The 20,344-nt window shown below is 34.0% G+C and overlaps 1 protein-coding gene across 1 annotated transcript in view; it reads right to left on the minus strand.

Annotated features, from left to right (window-relative positions):
- Positions 1–248: 248 nt before the first annotated feature.
- The window catches only part of FBXO28 (F-box protein 28), a 32,314-nt gene continuing 12,218 nt past the window's right edge, over positions 249–20,344 (minus strand). Inside the window, exons 2-5 of the mRNA XM_081299126.1 lie at positions 18,520–18,629; positions 14,950–15,088; positions 6,154–6,349; positions 249–3,818 (exon numbers count right to left, since the gene is read on the minus strand). Of these exons, the coding sequence (XP_081155252.1) occupies positions 3,424–3,818; positions 6,154–6,349; positions 14,950–15,088; positions 18,520–18,629 (840 nt within the window). The 3' untranslated portion in view covers positions 249–3,423. The remainder of the gene's footprint in view (positions 3,819–6,153; positions 6,350–14,949; positions 15,089–18,519; positions 18,630–20,344) is intronic.

Consider the following 20,344-nt stretch of genomic DNA (forward strand, 5'->3'; position numbering starts at 1 on the left):
GAATCCACCTCCAAGAAACTAATTCAGTATAGTAAAATAGAATTAAGTGCCCTGTCTTAGGAAAAAGTTTATTAATAATAAGGAACAACTGGGATATCATACATCATTTCTTTGGAGATTAAAGTGCAGGCTATGAAATGGCATATAAAATAATGCATAAAATAGTGCAATCCTAAGGTGCCATTATTTTTATGACGCATAGCCTATTTTTATATGTCCACTTTCTCTGAAAAACTCAGTTGTAGTGACACCTTTTAGCTTATTTATTTAGGCATTACTTATACTCTGTTTTACCCACTTTTGGGGCTACATAGAATATTTTAACATTTGAACATGTAGAATAATAGCGCATACATCTTGAAACTACTAAATAGAGATTAAGGCAAGCCTCTGTAAAGTTCAGTACTCCAAAAAACACATTTTACAAAAAAAGTTGCTTCCAAAACCAGCGGCTTTAGACCTGGTGGCACCCCAATAGTCTTTTAAAAACAGTTGGGTTACTCTGAATACATTTGCATTTGCCCCATTATTTCCAGGCTCTGAACATCAAAAGAGAATTCTGAAAAACAGCAGTTTCTATAACCTCAGAATGTGTGAAAACCAAGTAAACCGTGTCCACACGAAAGCTAAGCTGAGGATCTGGCTGGGGTGAGGGTTGGGGCCAGTCCTCTTCATTTCCTATCCATGTCTTTTCACATTTTTATCCATGTATGTAGTGTTGTACCATAGTTTATGTGTGGGAATGACCCATTAAAACAGGGAAGTCTCTTCCGCCAAGGAAGATGATGGCAATACTTCATGGAATGCTGCACTATTAAAACATACAGCATTTAAATTACTGGCATAAAATGCAGAGCAAGAAGGTTCTGAGACTAATTTATAAAATTCCTGTAACATGTCAAGTTTAGATGTATTTATAGAACCCTAAATGCTACTATGCTATCCAAAAGCAAGTTTAACAGTTACCCAATAACTATTCTAATAAATGGTGAAGACAATACCATAACCTGTTTTAGCTAGTCTACAACATAAAACAACTGTAGTGCTTTATTCTAATTATGAAACACTCATGCATTAACAAGTGCAACTCAGTCTTATGGACAGGGATTATAAGTATACATTGTAGAAATTTGAATTTGGAAACAAAAAATTTACCTCCTAACAGTGTGAATGCTCACTCTGAAAGCCATATACTCATGTTAACTAGTGGAAGACTACAGATATATTTAGGCTATTTTGATGTAGTTTAAAAAGAAATTCAGGAAACTTTAGTAATTCAATAACTATTAGAGAAATAATCTGAGGACTGGGGGTGTAGCTTAGTGGTTACAGTATTTGCCTAACATGCACAAGGCCCTGCGTTCCATTCCCAGTACTGCCAAAACCAAAAAAACCAAAAAGCTGAGGCTATATCCCTTTGATGCATAAGGATCATAGTTTGTAAACCAGTACTCTGATACTTAAAAAAGGTTTCCTATTACCAGAAAAAGCATAATAGTAAAGGCCATGAGTATTCCAGTAGGCCTCCTCCAAAGTTATGATAATATGGCTAAATCCTATGATTGCAAAATGAGACCTGCTGAGAAAATGAGTTCCAGACAGGGACTTTTATGGATGACCTTGGCTGACAAATGTTTTTAGGAAACTGTTTATTTTAAAATTACCTTCCCAACAAACCATAAACACTTGGATGTTACTTTATGTTTTTTCATTGAAAACATACTACATTGTAAATGGAGTTTCAAAGGTAGACATATAATTGATCAAAATCTAAGGACAATATTATGAAAGGACAATACTAAAAAAAGATAGGAAAAAGTTAACCTAAAGAATGCAAAACCATGTCATGTTGGACGGATCAAAAAGGTGATAACCTTGTGCTTTTATTCAACTAAGGTACTTACCAAAACCTTAGATTGTATACAGGTGTCAAACTCCCACCTGGAAAGGGATAGTTTTCTATATTACACCTAAATTTATTTTAAATAACTGAAGCCCAAGGCAACAGTTGTTTAAAAACTTGACAAATAACTACATAATTTAGTAGTACATTAAAATAAAACTTGGACAGTGATCGTTGAATGTCTCAAAAATATACAACTGTTTTTGGCAAAAGAACCACTGTACACAATTTGGAGATTGTTAAAGTGACCACTCAAAGGTTGAACAGTGCAAGACATGCTTTTCCAGTTACAAGCTAAAAACAGAAGTGCAAAAAAATAAAATAAAATAAAGCTTTTGTTATAGGATAAGGAAGGCTTGAAATTAATATTAAAAAGCTTCCCTCGGGTCATCTCCCAGAAATGAAATGATCGAATTGCTTTTTTATGGTACAATTTTCTTCAATAAACTTTCCTTCAGTGGCAAACTGCATCCACAATTAGGTCCCCTATTCAGTCACCAATATGATCCATGAGCACATAGCGACGAGTTAGGATCTTTGCTAGCTCCCGGAGGTCTGATCTTGACAGAAACAGCCTTGGAATTTGGACTTTGCCTTAACCAGTGTACCTGAACCCTACAGAGAATAGATAAAGCAATGGGCTTTAATAGTCTTGTTCCTATAAAACTGGAGGACAAATGGACTAACAATTCTCTCTCTAGAGGCAAACTGTTGTGGTGGAAGATGTTAAGTGCTTAGATCAATGAAGACACTGCTCTAAAAAGTGGAGAAGGAAGTATAGAGGTTCAAGATCGATACCAGTGCAAGAGCTTTTTAAGTGAGTTGACTAGGCAATGCATGCATCCATCCATGCAAATGTAGGACATGGCCCCCAAAAGAACTGAAAACATGTATATAATAACAACTGGATATGTCCCTTGCCAGTAGTTTATAAAAATATATAGTCAATACTGTAGAGGCTCCTTCTACAGTCAATACTATGGAAATCCTTTCAGTTACCCATCACTTCAATACCAAAAAGCATTAACTACTTTTCAGACATTCCAGACAAAGGTCACTTATAACAAAAAGTCAACGTTTTTTGTTTTTGCTTTTTTTTTTTTTTTTAAACAACATAGTGTCCATTTAAAAAGTAGGGTTTTTTTCTTTCAAGTGAACAGGACATTTTCTGTATTAAACTTAACTCTTGTCAAGACTGGATTTTGTTTAAGATCCTTATGTCATGTGCATATATGCAGAAACAAACAAACTTCCTTATTATCTGCACAGAAAAAAGTTAACTCCCCAAAACATGATAGAACGGGTCTGGTTAGTACAAATCTATTGCAAAGTAAAAAGATTCTGTGCATCAGTTCCACCAGAAGTGGGAAAAGAATGTCCCAACCATAGAGTTCAAGTTTGTGTTCTGAAAGCCTAGAAGCCCAAGGGACAGACACCATGTTGCTCCCAGTATCCTGATATGCATAACTGCTTAAGCTACCAAGCTGTGTATTCCTCTGGAGCTAGAACCATATTTCAATTCACTTTCTATTCCGAAGACGTTTAGATTTTCTAAGAGAGTCTATAGTTTCTGCTGCCTTTCTTCGTTTCCGAGGAGACTCCTCATTCTGCCCAGACCCGGAGGAGTTTCCTACTGCACTTTCCATTACTTCTCGTAGTTTGCGTTCCAGCTCTGCCAAACGTGCATTCTGTTCACCTATGATTTGGGTTTGCTCTAGCAGTTTCTGGTCTTGGTCTTGAAGCTGCTTCTGCTGTTCTTGCACTTTGGTGCGAAGCTCAGAAATTTCACGCCTGAGAACAGTCACGCCAGCACCATTGGTTTTAACCTGCTGCTGGAGTTTGGTAACCTCTTGTCTTGAAGGGTTTTGCTTGGAGAAGAGCTGCATTGTTGTTAGGGCTGCAGAGGGTCCTGGCACTGTGGAGAAATCGTTTGAAAGGGTCAACTACTTAATACATATTTCTTTATCAGTAACAAACTTATTTTAGAATGGAATATCCTCCTATCTCTTCTAAGAATTTATTCTTTCCAATCTATTTGTTCTACAGATTAATCAGACACATTGTTTTAACTATGAATGAATTTGAATTCTCATTCTCCTGCATACACTTAGATTTAAAATACTGCTGGGGCTGGAGTTGTAGCTCGGTGGTAGAGCTCTTGTCTAGCACATGTGAGACACTGGTTTCAATCCTCAGCAACACAAAAAGATAAATAAATAAAATAAATATCTACAACTAAACAAATAAAATTATATAAATAAAATACTACTCAATATTTTTAGGACCTAGTAAGAAAATACAAGTATTAAAATTAGAAAATGGTTTCTAATTTTACATAAACAAACACAAACTTTCAAGTGAGAAGTTTAGACCTATCATGTTCTTAAGTTCACCAGCACTTAAATAAATGCAAAGGCTTCAACTTAGCCACAAAGCAGGAACTACATCAAAGAGTAGGTTATATCACACATAACATGGTGTAGGAAGGCTTTGGAACTATTCCCTTTTAGGAGTAAATAAATTATAACATAGGCATGGAATTCACTATTTTAAGCTAATTACCTAATTTTTAAAAACCTTACTCTGAAGATCTTTTTCAAAAAGAACTAGATGGATCTACCCCTACCTATATCCATTGAACTATTTTTCTCCTTGCACATCTAAATAATCACAATATTTTCCTTGGCTGGAGTACAGTCTTCCTTCCCTCTGCTTATCCTTGCTTTTACTCTGTTTTAAAAAGTTATTTATTTTAGTTGTAGATGGACACAATACTTTTTATTTTATTTATTTTATGTGGTGCTGAGGATCGAACCTAGTGCCTCACATGTGGTAGGCAAGATGTCTTCCACTGAGCTACAACCACAACCCCTTGCTTTTACATCAAGACTCAAGACAATTCTTACCTTTCCTGACATCTCAGTGAGACCAGCCAATACTGATTTTAAAAACTCTTTTTTTTTTTTTTACATTGTTGACGAATCTTATTTTATTCATATGCAGTGCTGAGAATCGAATCTAAGGCCTCTCACATGCTAGGCAAGTACTCTATCACTGAGCCACAACCCCAGCTCCAATAGTGATTTTATCTTCCTAAAGATTCTGTCTCTGCTTCATTTGGTATATAAGTAGACACTGTCTTAAATATTTCTCTTGCTTATGATGATTTCACTTTGAGTCTGGACACGTCTTACCTTTTAAAACAGTAAGGTTCTTGAGAGAAGACACCATGTATTACACTTCTTTTTATTCTTCATAGGATACAGTATAGTGCTGTGCATATAATAGGTACTTAATAAATAACACATACATTAATGCTGAGATACTGTAGGCTTTTTTATTAAATTAGAGATCCACTCAGGTATCCCACTGAGTACTACAGGGAGCTAACTAATCTGAACAAAACAAAAAGGTTTAATAAATGTTTTCCCCTAATTTAAAGTATTTACAAAAGTTGAGGAAATTAAACAATTCAGCCTTTCAGTAGATAAGGGCAAAATAGCTACCATAGAAGTGACTGAGTTCAAAACAGTCTTATGTTTCTGAAAGTAGAAGCCAGATGTTTTGATGGCTGAAATAGTTCATTGGATTTTACTCTTCCCATAAAGACATTTTTGGGTTTTATTTGGTATGCTAGATTCTGTTCTCAAAAAAAAAAAAAAAAAAAATTTATTTTTTGGGGGGTGGTAGGGTACTAGAGACTGAACCCAAGGGAACTCTGCCTCTAAGCTATATCCCTAACCCTCTTTAATTTTAAAACAGGGTATCACTAAGTTGCTGAGGCTGGCCTTGAATTTGCAATCCTCCTGCTTCAGCTTCCTGAGTAGCAATGCTACTTCAACAAAATTTACTGTAAGTCAGCAGTTGTGGATATGTGCAAAGATTTAGCCATAAGTACATTCTATACAGTATAATTTAATTGAAAAACTTGAAACAGAAAGTTGAGCATGTAGCTCAATGGTAGACAGAGTATGTACATAGCATGTGTGAGATCCTTGTGTGTGAGATCCTGAGTTCAATCCCAACACCAAAAAAGAAAAGAAAATCATAAACTACAAATATACCTTAAAAGTAGATCAGTTATACAAGTTACATATGATCTGTTATTCAATATATCAGTAAAAATTATGCTGTGGATAAATATTTGCTAGCAGAAAAATTCAAAATATATGGTTATGGGGGAAAAAGACAAGTTATAAAACTATGTATGAATGTTATTATAAACTGAAGATATTACAAATAAGAAATACCTGGAGGAGAGCCCATAAGTCTTCCAGACACATCTGATCCTGGCAACTTCCTTTTTAGAATTGGAACAATTTTCTCATCAAAGTATTCCATTGCCATGGAGGAAATATCCCTTAACTCTTGTAGTACTTCATGAGCTCGCTGAGGGGCTCTGGTAGAATTGACATATCTCAACACACGATAAATCTCATCAATCACCTAAAAAAACAAATTCTTATTAGTATTTCAGATTTTTTCTTTTTTGAAGAAAAGTGCTAAATAAGCAGATGTAATTGCATGTTTTGCAATTTCTAATAAAGACCTAAAGGGTGACTTAGCTGATATACAAGTTGTGGATAATATTACCATCTGCCACACATGGATTTTGGTCTTGTATAATACTTTATACTTAGATTTATTAAGGATCTTTTATGTTTACCAGGTACTGTGCTGGGGGGGCTAAGAACCAGGACAAATAAAATACAGCTCTGGGTGTGATGGTGCATGCCTGTAATCCAAGGAGGCCTTGGAGTTAAAAGCCAGCTGCAGCAAAAGAGAGGCACTGAACAACTCGTGAGACCCTGTCTCTAAAATACAAAATAGGGCTGTGAACATGGCTCAGTGACTGAGTGCCTGAATTCAATGTCTGGCACTTCCCCTGCCCACCAAAATATAGCTCCTGCCCTGAAGGAAATCACAGATTTCTGGGGACACACACACACACACACACACACACACACTTTCTACAAAGAAGGCTATATAAATTGCTAAAGAAACCAGAGGACTAAACCAAGAAATTAAATCCTTTATGGGAGTAGATACAGGATGGGACATTACCCAAACCCATATTATATTAATTCTCCAAACCCATTCTATTCCCCAAGTCCCAGGAACTCAGTTCCTTTTCTCTTTTGCACTTCCCCTATGAAGTTTTATTTCTCTACAAGCTACCATGGATTGGAATGAGGTTTCCTCAGAACAGATTTTTCTTGCCATCACCAAAGTACAGCAAAAGATCCTTTTTTGTTTTAGTGGTAAATGCAATGGAGAAAGACAAGGCACAGCTAATACATGAAGAAGAAATGATATGCTTACACCCCTGTGAGGGTGTTCTTAATACTTTCCATAGCTTCAGCATAGAATTGAATATAATAATTCACATCTCTGAAGACCCCAGTCCAGCTAATGTCTATTCAAAAGGATTTTTATCTCATGAGAATTGTGGACTAATAAACCTAAATTATTCTGTCACCAAAATTCCAAACAACCTGGAATCCTAGACATTCCTGTTACTGCATTTATCCAGTCAGTTTCCAACTCTGGATTCAATTTTGTAATCTGTCTTCTTCTCTCTGCTGAGGACTATTAGAAAAACATTATCTATCAGAATAGTACCTGGAAACATTCGTAGTTCTTAATGTTTTCTAGACTTTCAATGTAATGATCCTTGTTAGTCTATAATGACATGTGCCTAATAAATTTAGGAAAAACTAAACTGTTTGAATTTGTCCTTATTATAAACTCAAGGAAGACTTCACAGAAGAGGGTTTGTGGGTTTGGAGAAATGAACAAGAACTGGCTTGGGCTGTGGTGGTTTGTACATAGGCAGATGTAATGGGAGATAAGACATTCTGGTTTTGAATTACATGGGACACGCAGGTGTCAGGAGAGAAACTGCAGATGATGGTGAGACTTCAGTAGCCAATAGAATAAGGGGAGTGAGAGTAACAAGGGAGAACATGCAGAACAAGATAGTCAAAGGCAAAGTCTAAGGCACTAGTGGTTAGTGATGTTTTCACTTCTGGCATTTCTACTCTGTAAGAAACTCATTTTAGAAGAGTGAGTCTGTCTGTCTGTCTGTCTATCTATCTATCTGCAGTGCTGAGAATCGAACCCAGTGTCTCACACATGCCAGGCAAGTGCACTACTGCTCAGCTCCAGCCCCAGCCCCAGCCCAGAGCAGTGTATTTTTTTAAAAGGTTATTCATTGACTAATTTTATGTTTTGCTAGTGCCAGGATAAAGTTTTACATGTGGGTTATAAGTAAGAAAAGCACTACAATACTCCACTATTTTTATAATGTTCGGCTAGTATATTTGCATCTATAGCCAAAAATTGGTCATTAACTCTATGAACTAAATAAAACCCCAAATTTTCTTGCCTGAGGGCTTCTGCACATTCTGATCCCTTTTTCTGTAATATTTTTCTTGTATATCTCCTCCACATCAAATTCCTTACTCATTCTTGAGGCCTCAATAACATTTCACTTTCTGAGAGTTGTCTTCTCTGAAACTTTCTCCAGTATAAATCATGTTAACATCGTCATCAAATCTTTTATTTTCCCTTCATAGTATACAAGTACATCTTTCTGTTATTTTGTCTTCCTTATAATACAGTAAGCTCTGACAGAAGAGATCACAACTAGTTAGTTTTACTGTCAGATCTCTAGAGCCTACCAGAGTCTGGCATATGGCAGATATTTGATAAGTGTTTCTTAAATCAGGGATAATGATGGTCAAATAGTTTAACTGCTTAATATCAACATACCTAAGCAAAACTGATAAGGGAAAAGTTACAGAGTTAAATTCAATACAAGAATACAGTTTTGTTTTTTGTGGTTCTGGGGGATTGAACCCAGAGCCTTATGCATGTGAGGCAAGCACTCTACCAACTGAGCTATATCCCCAATCCCAAGAATACAGTTTTTAGAAGTCAAGATTCTGTTTTGAATAATAAAAGCCAAAGTTAACAGAATTTCTAAAAAAAAAAAAAAACAACCTTAAAATTGTACTTATATGTTTATCATAGCTTTATTAATAAATCTCTAGAAATTATGTTTGTACAAAAATACAGGTAGAAGAATATTAACAGTATGTTTGAACTACTAGGAATGATTGTTGTAAAGGTTCAGGCATGAAAAGACACAGGTCCTATCAGTGGAACATAATGACATCATGAAAGACCCAACAGCAAAGCATAAGTCAGACAGACTGGAATACACTCACTGTACAAGCAAAGTACTACATGAAAATAAAGAAAGTAGAGATAAGGTCTGTTTCAGAGAACTGGGTAGGTCTAATGAGAACATGATAATAAGGAGTATGTACAACTTCAACAGGTAAGGGAAGGGAGAACAGACAAAGTGGCAGGTGATGATGTGGATGGACAGGTGACGAGAAGAAATCAATATTTTGTAGTACTATTGTCCACCAGGTATTTATTCTAGGGTGTATTTTAATTGATCTTTTCCATAATCATTATTCTTCAGAAAATTTCATGTTAAAATATCCCACAGGGATGCTGATACTAAAGTACATCTATAAAAGAAATTATGAAATATTCTTTAGTATTTAGTCTTCTAAAGATAGTATGAATGCAAAGTATCTCTTTGCATTTGCTTAAATATCTTATTAGGAAAGGTAATATTTTCAAATCTTACTATATAGAGATTTAAATCAAGTGGGATAATTCACATTTTCAATAAAATTTAAAATAGTTGCTTATAATGTGGGAAGCAAAGGACAAGATGAAGGACACCAAACCAAAAAAAAACCTGATGAACCAAAACAACACTATGATAGAACTACACACCTTCCATTCAGATTTATTGGTGGCTACAATGGCTTTTAAAGGCATACACAAGACTCACCACATCTGAAAAATCGTTCATTTTCTGAGTAGGTATGGTCATTTTCTATAAATTACGTTGAGTCCAGTGGAAAGACCACCTAATAGTTTTTTCTATGCCTTTCAAATAATATGCCACACACTGAACCCTACATAGGCTTCAGGTAAAAGAAGTAATGAAAAATATTTTTAAGTTTTAAAAAAGTATGGTACAAGCCAAATGTGTTCAACTACTGTTGCATTTCTAATACACAAAGTTCGCTAATCTCGTTTCTGTTTACATTGGCATAGTAATAAATGACATATTAAGTTGTTAGGCTTTTTGGGTGAGAGAACATCTCTTTTTTAATCTGTTTAGCAAATAAAGCTTATTTGAATATTGACTGTATGATCTCATTTTTCCTCACTTTCTTTGTCTTTTTATTTTACTTGAAATTTCCTTAACTTCTCCTTCTACCTATTTTATTTAACTTAAATTTTTTTCATATTAAAATTTTTAAGTGCATTTAAAACTTTTTGAATATTTCTTATACGGCATGCATTTGAATAGAGTTTCAAGTATTATAGCCTCTGAAATTTTCTACCCCTTACATGGTTTCCTCAAATGTTTTTTCTTCCTGTTTTTTGTTTTATGTTTTTTTCAGGTGGGAGGTGTGTGCCAGGGATTGAACTCAGGGGCACTTGACCACTGAGCTACATCCCAGGCCTGTTTTGTACTTTATTTAGAGACAGGGTTTCACTGAGTTGCTGAGGCTGGCTTTAAACTTGTGATCCTCCTGCCTCAGCCTCCCAAACTGCTGGGATTACAGAAGTGCCTGTTTTGATATGTATCAGTCTGATGATTCTCTGCACTGTTTGTATTTAAGGCTGCTGCACAGAAAAAGCTGATCAGGAAGATGGGGGTGGAGGAGGGATCTAACAATTCAATAGGAAAATAGACCAATTTTCTTTTTTTTTCATTTTAAAAGCTTATAGTTATGTATATTTTAGGACATTCACAGTAAAACAAAGAAAAGCTCCCAACTAATCTTGATTTTTACGAGCATATTCACATTAAAATCAATTATATATCTCAGTGGTAGAGTGCTTGCCTCACATGCATGAGGGTCTGGGTTTGATTCTCAGTACCACATAAAAATAAATAAATAAAATAAAGATATTGTCCATCTACAACTAAAAATTTTTTTTTAAAATTATAAAATAAATGAAGCCAGGAAACATTATAAAAACTTAAACTGAAAGACATCCCTCAAAATATCTAACCTACGGTGTTCAAAAAAGTGAAAATCAAGAGATACAAAAACAGACTGGAAACTGTTTCAGATTCAAGATTAGAATCCACATATGGTCCTAAGATTAGATTCTGGAATGAGGAAAAAAACCTGCCAGGACAAGTATTATTGAGATGTAATGAAATCTGCTGGCATGGTGGTACATGCCTGTAACCCTGGTGATTTGAGGGGTTGAGACAAGAGGATTATTAGTTAGAAGCTAGCCTCAGCAACTTAGTGAGACTCTTGTCTCAAAGTAAAAAAATAAAAAGGGCTAGGGATGTAGCTCAGTGTTAAAGTGCCCTTGGGTTAAATCCCCAGTAAGCCCATCCCCCCACAAAAGTAATGAAATTTTAATATAAATTTGTTGTTATATCAGTGTTAAATTTTTCAATTTTTCTATGTGTATTGTGGTTAAGTGAGTGTCTTAGGAAATGTACTGAAATATTTAAGAAACACAAAAATTTAAGGATCATAATGTTTCCAACTTATTTTCAAATTATTCAGGGGAAAAAGACAAATATAGATAAAATGTAAAAGCAAACAGGAAAAAAGGTGTGTAACTTTTGGCTCTGGATAACAAAATACAACAACACTAGTTTTCTTTCCCAAAACATTAAAAACAAACCATTGGTCACATTAATATATAGAGTTTACATCTGTTTAGGGACAGCTTTAAGACATACACTCACATTGGGGAAACCCTAACTTTGGACAACACTGTATTTCCACGAGAACACAAGATTTACCAGGGCTACTAATAATGATCAAGAGCAGGGACTATCATGCCGTATTTCATTACTGTATGTTCCAGAATGGTTAGCTGTCCACCACTCACATACAGCACAAATTTTTAGTATGTGGGAACTCCTGCTGTGGACATGAGATTAGTATAAAAAGTACAACCTCCATGTGTCAGATTTATATAATCTAAGATTTGAGAAAGTCAACCATTTATAATAACAGTTCTGAGAGAAGATGAATGGGATGTCAGTGTGGTCCAAATATTTTTCTATTTGGCCTGTGCCAGTTTTTACAAATTAAATTTTACTAGAACTATATGTTGTCCATGGTTATTTCTCCAAGTCCATTGGTTATAATAGAGACCACATGGTCCATAAAGCCAAAAATATTTACCAGAAATGTTTGTTGGTCCTTGCCTTAGATAATAGCAGCAAACTCTCAAAATTGTGGTACAATTCTGGCAATCTAATTTAAACTACATTATTACTGCCTAGATTCACGTGTGAAATAAAATGCTGATAGTAGATCCAAATTTTAACAAAATGGATACACAATCTTATTCACAAAATGAGTTCTCTTGCAAAGTATAAAAGCTCCTGAACTATTATAATCCAGGAGCACATTCAGAGGGATAACAGGAATAAATCACCAGAGAATCAAAATTATATAGGGCAGAGAGAAAATTATTTGTATAATATTTGCTATAATATATATCTGGAATGTCCCCCAAATGCTAATCTGTTGAAGGCTTGGTCCTGAGCTGGGCGTTGTTGGGAAGAGGTGGAACCTTTAAGTGGTGTGACTTTGTGAGAAGTTGGGTCATTTATTAAAAAAAAAAAAAAAAAAAAAAAAAAAGCAACACAAACAATAAAAATTCTGAGTATACATACTGTTGTTTTAGGAAAAATGTAAACTATAAAGAAGGTACTTTTAGGAACAAAAATAATTCAAGCTGAATTAAGTATGATGGTACACATATCTGAATAAACACAAAAAGTGTGTTATTTTTTTGATAGGAGCTTGTAGGAGAAAAAATTAGGATAAATTCTCATTAAGAAATGGGTACTAGTAAGGAAAAATGGAAGATAAAAGTAAAAAAAAATTGAGAAATCAAAAGACAGAAGTATAGCTTTTGTCAGATCAACTTCTCTAGGCCTTAGTTTTCTTATCAATGAAAAAGGGATAGTAGGATCTATCTATTGCATCTTGGAAACTACAGATGTCCTCTGTGGCTGCTTTTATTTGGGAATTAGAATTTAAAATGAGAAGCCAACAGGTATTCCCACTCCCCCCTCCCCCCCCAAAAAAACCAACAGGACTCAAATGGACTTGGGCTCTTTTGCTTATATAGCAAAAATCCCCATTACTGACTGGCATCTTCTTCTGTAAAAGTCAAATAGTAAATATTTTAATTTCTGCAGACCCATGAACTTGGCCACAAATTACTCTACTCTGTTAGTTTAACAGGTACTTGAACTGTTTGAAGTTCTGAAAACTGTAAATGTCTTCTTAAATGTTCATACTCTAAAAATGAGACATGTAATAAAAATTATGAAGCTGGAGGGGACAACCTATACTGATTCAAAGGTAACACTATGAGTTAAGGATTTAATAAATCAGATTCAGATAAAATCTGGCATAAGAATCAGAATCTATGCCAAGCACAGTGGCACATGCCTATAATCCCAGCAACTTGGGAGGCTAAAGCAGGAGGATTACAAGTTCTAGGCCAGCTTCAACAATTTAGCAAGACCCCGCTTTAAAATAAAACATATAAAGGGCTGGGGATGTAAAGCACTCTTGGATTCAATCTCTAGAACCAAAAAAAAAAAAAAAAAAAAAAAAAAAAAATCAGAATCTAAAGCTTCTAGTTAGTTATCCTCTTATCCTCTTATAGTAACTATAAAAGTATTTGTAGGTAATATAAGAAAAGTGATATATACCAAGGAATATTTCAATAAAATTATAAGTAGGGGCTGGGGGGTTGTCTAGCATGTGTGAGGTACTGGGTTCGATCCTCAGCACTATCTAAGAGTAAATAAATAAAATAGAGGTATTGTGTCCCTCTACTAAAACAAAAAAAAAAAAACACCAAAACCCAAACCCTATAAGAAGATGTGTTCATTGTTTAAAAGAAATTATAAGTTGTAGGACTGTCCCTCAGAATAAATGTCATAGAAAATTAAAAAAAAGATAGTACATATATGGTATTGCCAATATAAATTATCTATGGAAATAACAATAATACAATATTACAACCATTTTAAGATCTTTTCCAAGCATCAACCAGGTGTCAAAATGACTTAAGTACTTCTCTACTGCTTCTATATCTCAACTGGATTTACAGTTCATTAAGGAGCATGTGGTATGTTGGGATTTTCATTAATTTATTAAAGGTAAATATACCAAAATATACTTATTTCTATACTAAAGAGGACCATTACTTAGCTCTGATTGTGTTGTTATGTGGCAATTATGTATTCTGGTCAAATCTGAAAGTTTATAAGATTGTCATTATAAAACATTTCTCCAACAAAACAAAACAAACTTGTCTTTCTCCACTTCCCCCAAATTACAAAATCTTGAAAGCAGGGTAACTCATCTCTTATGCATTGTAGTATCTTAGGCATTTAATGAAAGTAAAAATTCAGTATTTTTTCTTGAGTATGAATTCTTTTTTCCTTTTGGTACCAGGAATTGAACCCACGAACACTTAACCATTGAGTTAGTCCTTTTTAAAAATTTTTATTATTTTGAGACAGTGTCTCACTAAATTGTCAGGGCCTTGCTAAGTTGCTGAGACTGGCTTTGAACTTGCAGTCCTCCTGCCTCAGCCTCTAGAGTCACTGAGATTACAGGCATGTGTCACTGTGCCAAGCTTGCATACTCACACTTAACAAGCTTTTTACAGACTATCAGAGCTTCTACTGTGAATTTCATAATTGGAATTTTAAATATAAACATCACACATACATATCTTTATTGATAACTATACAACAAAGACATTCATAGAAACTTATTCAGAAGAACAATTCTAACATCTCAAAAATCACTTATAATAATTTTAATAAGTTTATAATAATTTAAAATATATAATAATTTATAATAATAAGTTTATAACAATTTAAAATTTACACAGGACAATCAAGCTATTTTGGATAAGCAGTTGTATTTTACCTTTCCTGGGATGAAGCAGCAGAGATTGGAATCTACATACTTCATAAAAGTCATATTTAATAGTGACAGCCTTGTTTCCACAGCAGCAAGGATGTCTGCATGACGAGCTAAAGAATGGTTTCTCCTTTCTGACTCTCTCCTAAAATAATGATACAAAAATAAATGATAATTAAAGCAGAACTGTGAACTAAAATGTTAAACAATTAAAATGCCTTAATAAAATGGTGTAATACTGACACATTATCAACTTAGAAATCTACATTTGGATCATAATTTAATTATAATGCACAGGAATCCTTCCTGAGGACTAGCACTTACTGACAAAATGTTTTGGGGAAAAAATAACTTCATATTAAAAAAGAATTAGGACTGGGAATACAGTTCGGTGATAGAGCAGTTGCCTAGAATGCAAGAAGTCCTGAGTTAAAGCCATAGCACTACAAAAAATATATATATTTTTTTACTTAATTTCAATCTCTGACTTGTTTTCTTGGCTATTATCACTCTAATGGCTATGAGAATCAGAGAAATTAGGTAAATGAAAGAAATATATTGGGACCCTAAGGTAAGAGACTACATATTTTTGCTCATAAAATTTACTTCCTGAGCCGGGGACAGCTTATCAGTAGAGCACTTGCCTGGCATGTGCAAGGTTCCTGTTTCAATCCCACGTACCAAAAATTAAGAATGAAATTTACTTCCTTCAAACTTTTCAACAATTTTGTTCAGAAGGAATTAACACAAATAAACTTCACTATTTTATTTTTTTATTTATTTTTATTTTTTTTTTTTTAAAGAGAGAGTGAGAGAGGAGAAAGAGTGAGAGAGAGAGAGAGAATTTTTTAATATTTATTTTTTAGTTCTCGGCGGACACAACATCTTTGTTGGTATGTGGTGCTGAGGCTCGAACCCGGGCCTCGCGCATGCCAGGCGAGCGCGCTACCGCTTGAGCCACATCCCCAGCCCAAACTTCACTATTTTAAAGTGTACAATTTAGTGTTTAATATATTCAGCGTTGTACAATTATCACCACCTAATTACAGAACATTTTAATCATAGATGAAGGACACAGATGAAGAACATGTAACCATTAACACTCTTCATTCTGCCAACTACTAATCTATTTTCTATTTCTATACATTTGTTTATTCTGAACATGTTTGTAATAAAAGGAATCACAGTATGTGTTTTTGGGTCTGGTTTCTTTCATTAACATAGTTCTCATGGTTTATTCATATTCCAGCATGTACCTGTTTATTGCTGAACATTCAATCATATATCATCACTGTATTTAGTTATTAGCTAATGTATAATTGGGTTGTTTCTACTTTTTGGTTATTATAAATAATGCTGCCAATAACATTTATACACAAGTTTTTGATACTTTAGCCATGCTGGGGACTGAGGCAGGGCCTCATGTATGTTAGATAAGTACTTTACTGCTAAGTTACATCCCCTACTCCCACCCATAAGATTTTGTGTGAACACGTTTTAGTTTCTCTTTAGGAGTAAAATTGCTGGGTCATATGGTAAGTCTATTTAACTTTTTAAAAACAGCCAAACTGTTTTTAAAAGTGGCTGTACTGTCTTATATTTCAATGGTAATAAAAGAAGGCTCCAATATGTCCACATTTCACTCAACATTTTTGGTTTCTTATTTCACCACCCAAGAAGATGGAAAGTGTTATCTCCTAATAATTTTTTTTTTTTTTTTTTTTTTTGGTGGTGCTGGGGATTGAACCCAGGGCCTTGTGCATGCAAGGCAAACACTCAACCAACTGAGATGTATCCCCAGCCCCTTGTAATGGTTTTATTCACATTTCTCTTATAACAATTGATACTGAACATCTTCCATCTTTCATATGCTTACCAGATATGAGTATATCTTTTCTGGAGAAAGAGATTATTTGTCCACTTTGAATTTGGTTGTTTTTTGAGTTGTCAAAGTTTCTCACATAATTTAAATACAAGTCACTTATCACATGATTCACACAATTTTCTCTATGGTTTTTTTTTTTTTTCACTTTCTTGATGGTATCCTTTAAGCCTCAAAACTTTGTAAAATTTTGACGTTAACTTGCCTACTTTATTTTTTTACCATTTATGTTTTTGTTGTCATGTGGAAGAAACCATTGCCCAATCCAAATTCATGAAGATTTATTATTTATGTTTTCTTCTAAGGATTTTAGAGTATTGAGCTGACAATCTACACTTAGATCTGTGGTCCTTTTGTATACAGTCTGAGGAAGGGATCCAAAAAAAAAAATTCATTGATTTACATGAAGATACCTGGTTTTCCTAGCAGCATTATTGAAAACACTGTTCTTTCCCCCATTAAGTTGTATTTGCATACTTGTTGAAAATCAACTGAGTCAATATAGAAGGGTTTATTTTCTGGACTCTTGATTCTATTTCATTGATACATGTCTATCCTTATACCTGTACCATACTGTTTTGATCACTGCTGCTTTGTAGTAAGTTTAGAAATCAGGAAATGTTAGTCCTCCAATATTTTTATTCATAAAGATGATTTTGGTTATTCTGAATCTCTTTTATTTCCAAAGGAATTTTAGGATCAGTCTCTTGTGTGCTACAAATAAAGACAGCTGGGATTTTGATAGGGAATGCACTGCATGTATAGATCAATTTGGGAAATACTGACCATAACAATATGAAAGTTTTCCAATCCATGAACTAAAAATATCCTTCTATTGCTTTAAGTCTTTTTTACTTTTTTTCAACAATGCCTTGTAGTTTTTGGCATACAACTCTCAAGTTAAGCAAGTACTCTATCTCTGGGTTACCTCCTTAGCCTTTTATTTTGAAACATGATCTCATTAAATTGTCCAGGTTGGCCTTGAACTTGTGATCCTCTTGCCTCTGACTCCTAAGTAACTGGGATTACAGGCATGTGCCACAATGCCTTTTGCAGGTTTCTTTTATGATATTTACTACTAAGTATTTTATTCTTATTAATGCTACTATAAATTGAATTGTCTTTTTCACTTCATTTTTGATGGTTCATTGTACAGAAATAACAATTGATTTTTGTATATTAATCTTATACCCACATCCTTGCTGAACTTGTTAATTACCTCTAATTATACAACAGTGTAATCCTTGTATATGAGAACTTGTCATCTTTGCATAGTTGGATGACTTTTATTTCATTTTCTTGTTTATTTCCCTGACTATAAAATCTAATAAAATGCTGAACAAAAATGGTGAGAGTGGAGAGTGACAGTAAAAATCACTTATGATTCTGAAAGGCAGCTGGGCTCACCACTATATAACCAAAGTTGCCCACTTAATGTACCTGTGAGTTCTTTGCTAGGAAAAAGTTGAAAACTATTTAACACTAAAAGTCTAGCCAGCTACAGTGATGCATGCTTATAATCCAAGAGGATTGCAAGTTCAAGGCCAGCCCAAGCAGTACATCAAGATCCTGTCTCTAAATAAATAAACAAATAAAGACTATCCTTACAAAAATAAAAACAAACAAAAGCCTCTGAAACAAGAAACAAAAATACCCCCAACTATAAATTAATTCCATTGTTTGCCATATCATACCTTGGAAGTTGTGCTTTAACTTGTTTCTGACATAGATTATGGTACCTTTCCACTTTCAGAAATCCCTGATTCAACATTCTCTGGCAGACCAAGTCCATTCTTTTACAAACCTATGAGGACAGGGGAGGCAGAATAAAAACAAAATTAATAACTAAATTATTAATAGACAATTAACTGATGACCAAAAGTTCTCTCTACTTGTTCACCAATTGGTGTCTGAATCTCTTATTAGTGGCAGTGGGTAAATCCCTTAATCTACGTGATTTCTATGGCATCTCATTACTAATATTACATTATGGGCAAATGAATATCATTTAAGTGTCAACTGAATGTTCTCAGAGACTAGTTATTAAGATCAGTAAAACAATGTATTTGAAGATTTTTAATAGCATGAAACAAGAAAATTTCCGTTAGCCAAAAATGTACATTCAAACTTCAGTCAAACCTCTCACAAAATTTATAACAATTATAAGCAAATGAGAATTTTTATTTCTTCTAGTAATTTAATTTAACTATAGAGAATAAGGGGTCGAAGCCTTTAGACTAATTTCTGCTATATCCTCCAAAATATCTTCAAGTGTAGGAGAAAGAACTATTTCGAACTCTCAAGGAACATGGTGTTTTTTTAAGCAAAAGCAAAAGATCAGAAGTCAAAACAGCTCATCTGAAACCCAATCTGTATGTATTTTGTGCATGTCAGCTATCATTTGAGCACCTGAGACAGCCATCAATACACTGTGAACAGTATTTTTAGTTATAGGCGTATCATTAGAATAATACATGCTAAATCATTTGGTTAACGCTAATTAAAAAACGTTTCCCCGCATATTTGTTATATTTCTGAGATATCCTAGCATCTTTTGTATCTTTTTAAAAAAATATTTATTCCTTAATTGGACACAATATCTAACCCCAGCTCCTATCTTTTGTATCTTAATTAAACCTAATATATAATATCTGTTTGGTTTTTGATTGCGGAGAATTCTGCAGCAATTCAGTCATCAACCTGAATGTTGATCACTGGATAGGGATGGGTACTTAAGACACTGAAATAAATTTCTGACACGGCCAGGTCAATTACACACAATTTATCTTATGCTTCTATCTTTCTCATAGTATCTAAGCACAAATGCTTGAAAAATATTTGTTGAAATGAAATGCTGACGAAGCAATCTACTTGTTTCCTCCCGAAAATATAGGAAGAAAAATCATTCTTGCAAACTGGGATGAAGTTCATGAAGGCCTTACTATTCTAATATTAAAACTAGATAGTTCCTATACCACAGCATGCCATGTGAAAAGTATTAAGGAAAACAGTTCTTTTCACCTCATAATAAATTAAAATGTAAGTACCCAGAGTAATTTCTAACGAACGTTATTTTAAAATGTGGTAGAATCTATTTCTAATTAAATTAAACCAGTTATCAGTATTTGTTCAGTGTCACTGAAAAAAAAAATCCAGCAAACAAGTTAACATTTAACAGTTTTTAATAAAAAATAACTCTTACTTCCAAAACAAAATATAGTGACATTATATTACATTTTTGAAAAGTTGAGAACTTAGAAACCTTTTAAAAAATATAAGAACACATAAGCACACGTTTTATTTACTGTCAGTATATAGACATCATTCCATTTCACACAACTATTGGAAAACTGCCACTCTATAGCTGTGAAATAATGAGTCAAAAACACAATATCTTAATATTGTTTAACAAAAATATTTTAGATTTTATGGACCCCTAGAAAGATCCTAGGAATCGTTGTTGGTTCCCTGGACCATACTTTGACAATCAGTATCCTAATCCTGAATACCTACATTGTC

The sequence above is a fragment of the Spermophilus citellus genome (genome assembly GCF_964194105.1).
Source record: "Spermophilus citellus genome assembly, chromosome: 6".
Taxonomy (NCBI): domain Eukaryota; kingdom Metazoa; phylum Chordata; class Mammalia; order Rodentia; family Sciuridae; genus Spermophilus; species Spermophilus citellus.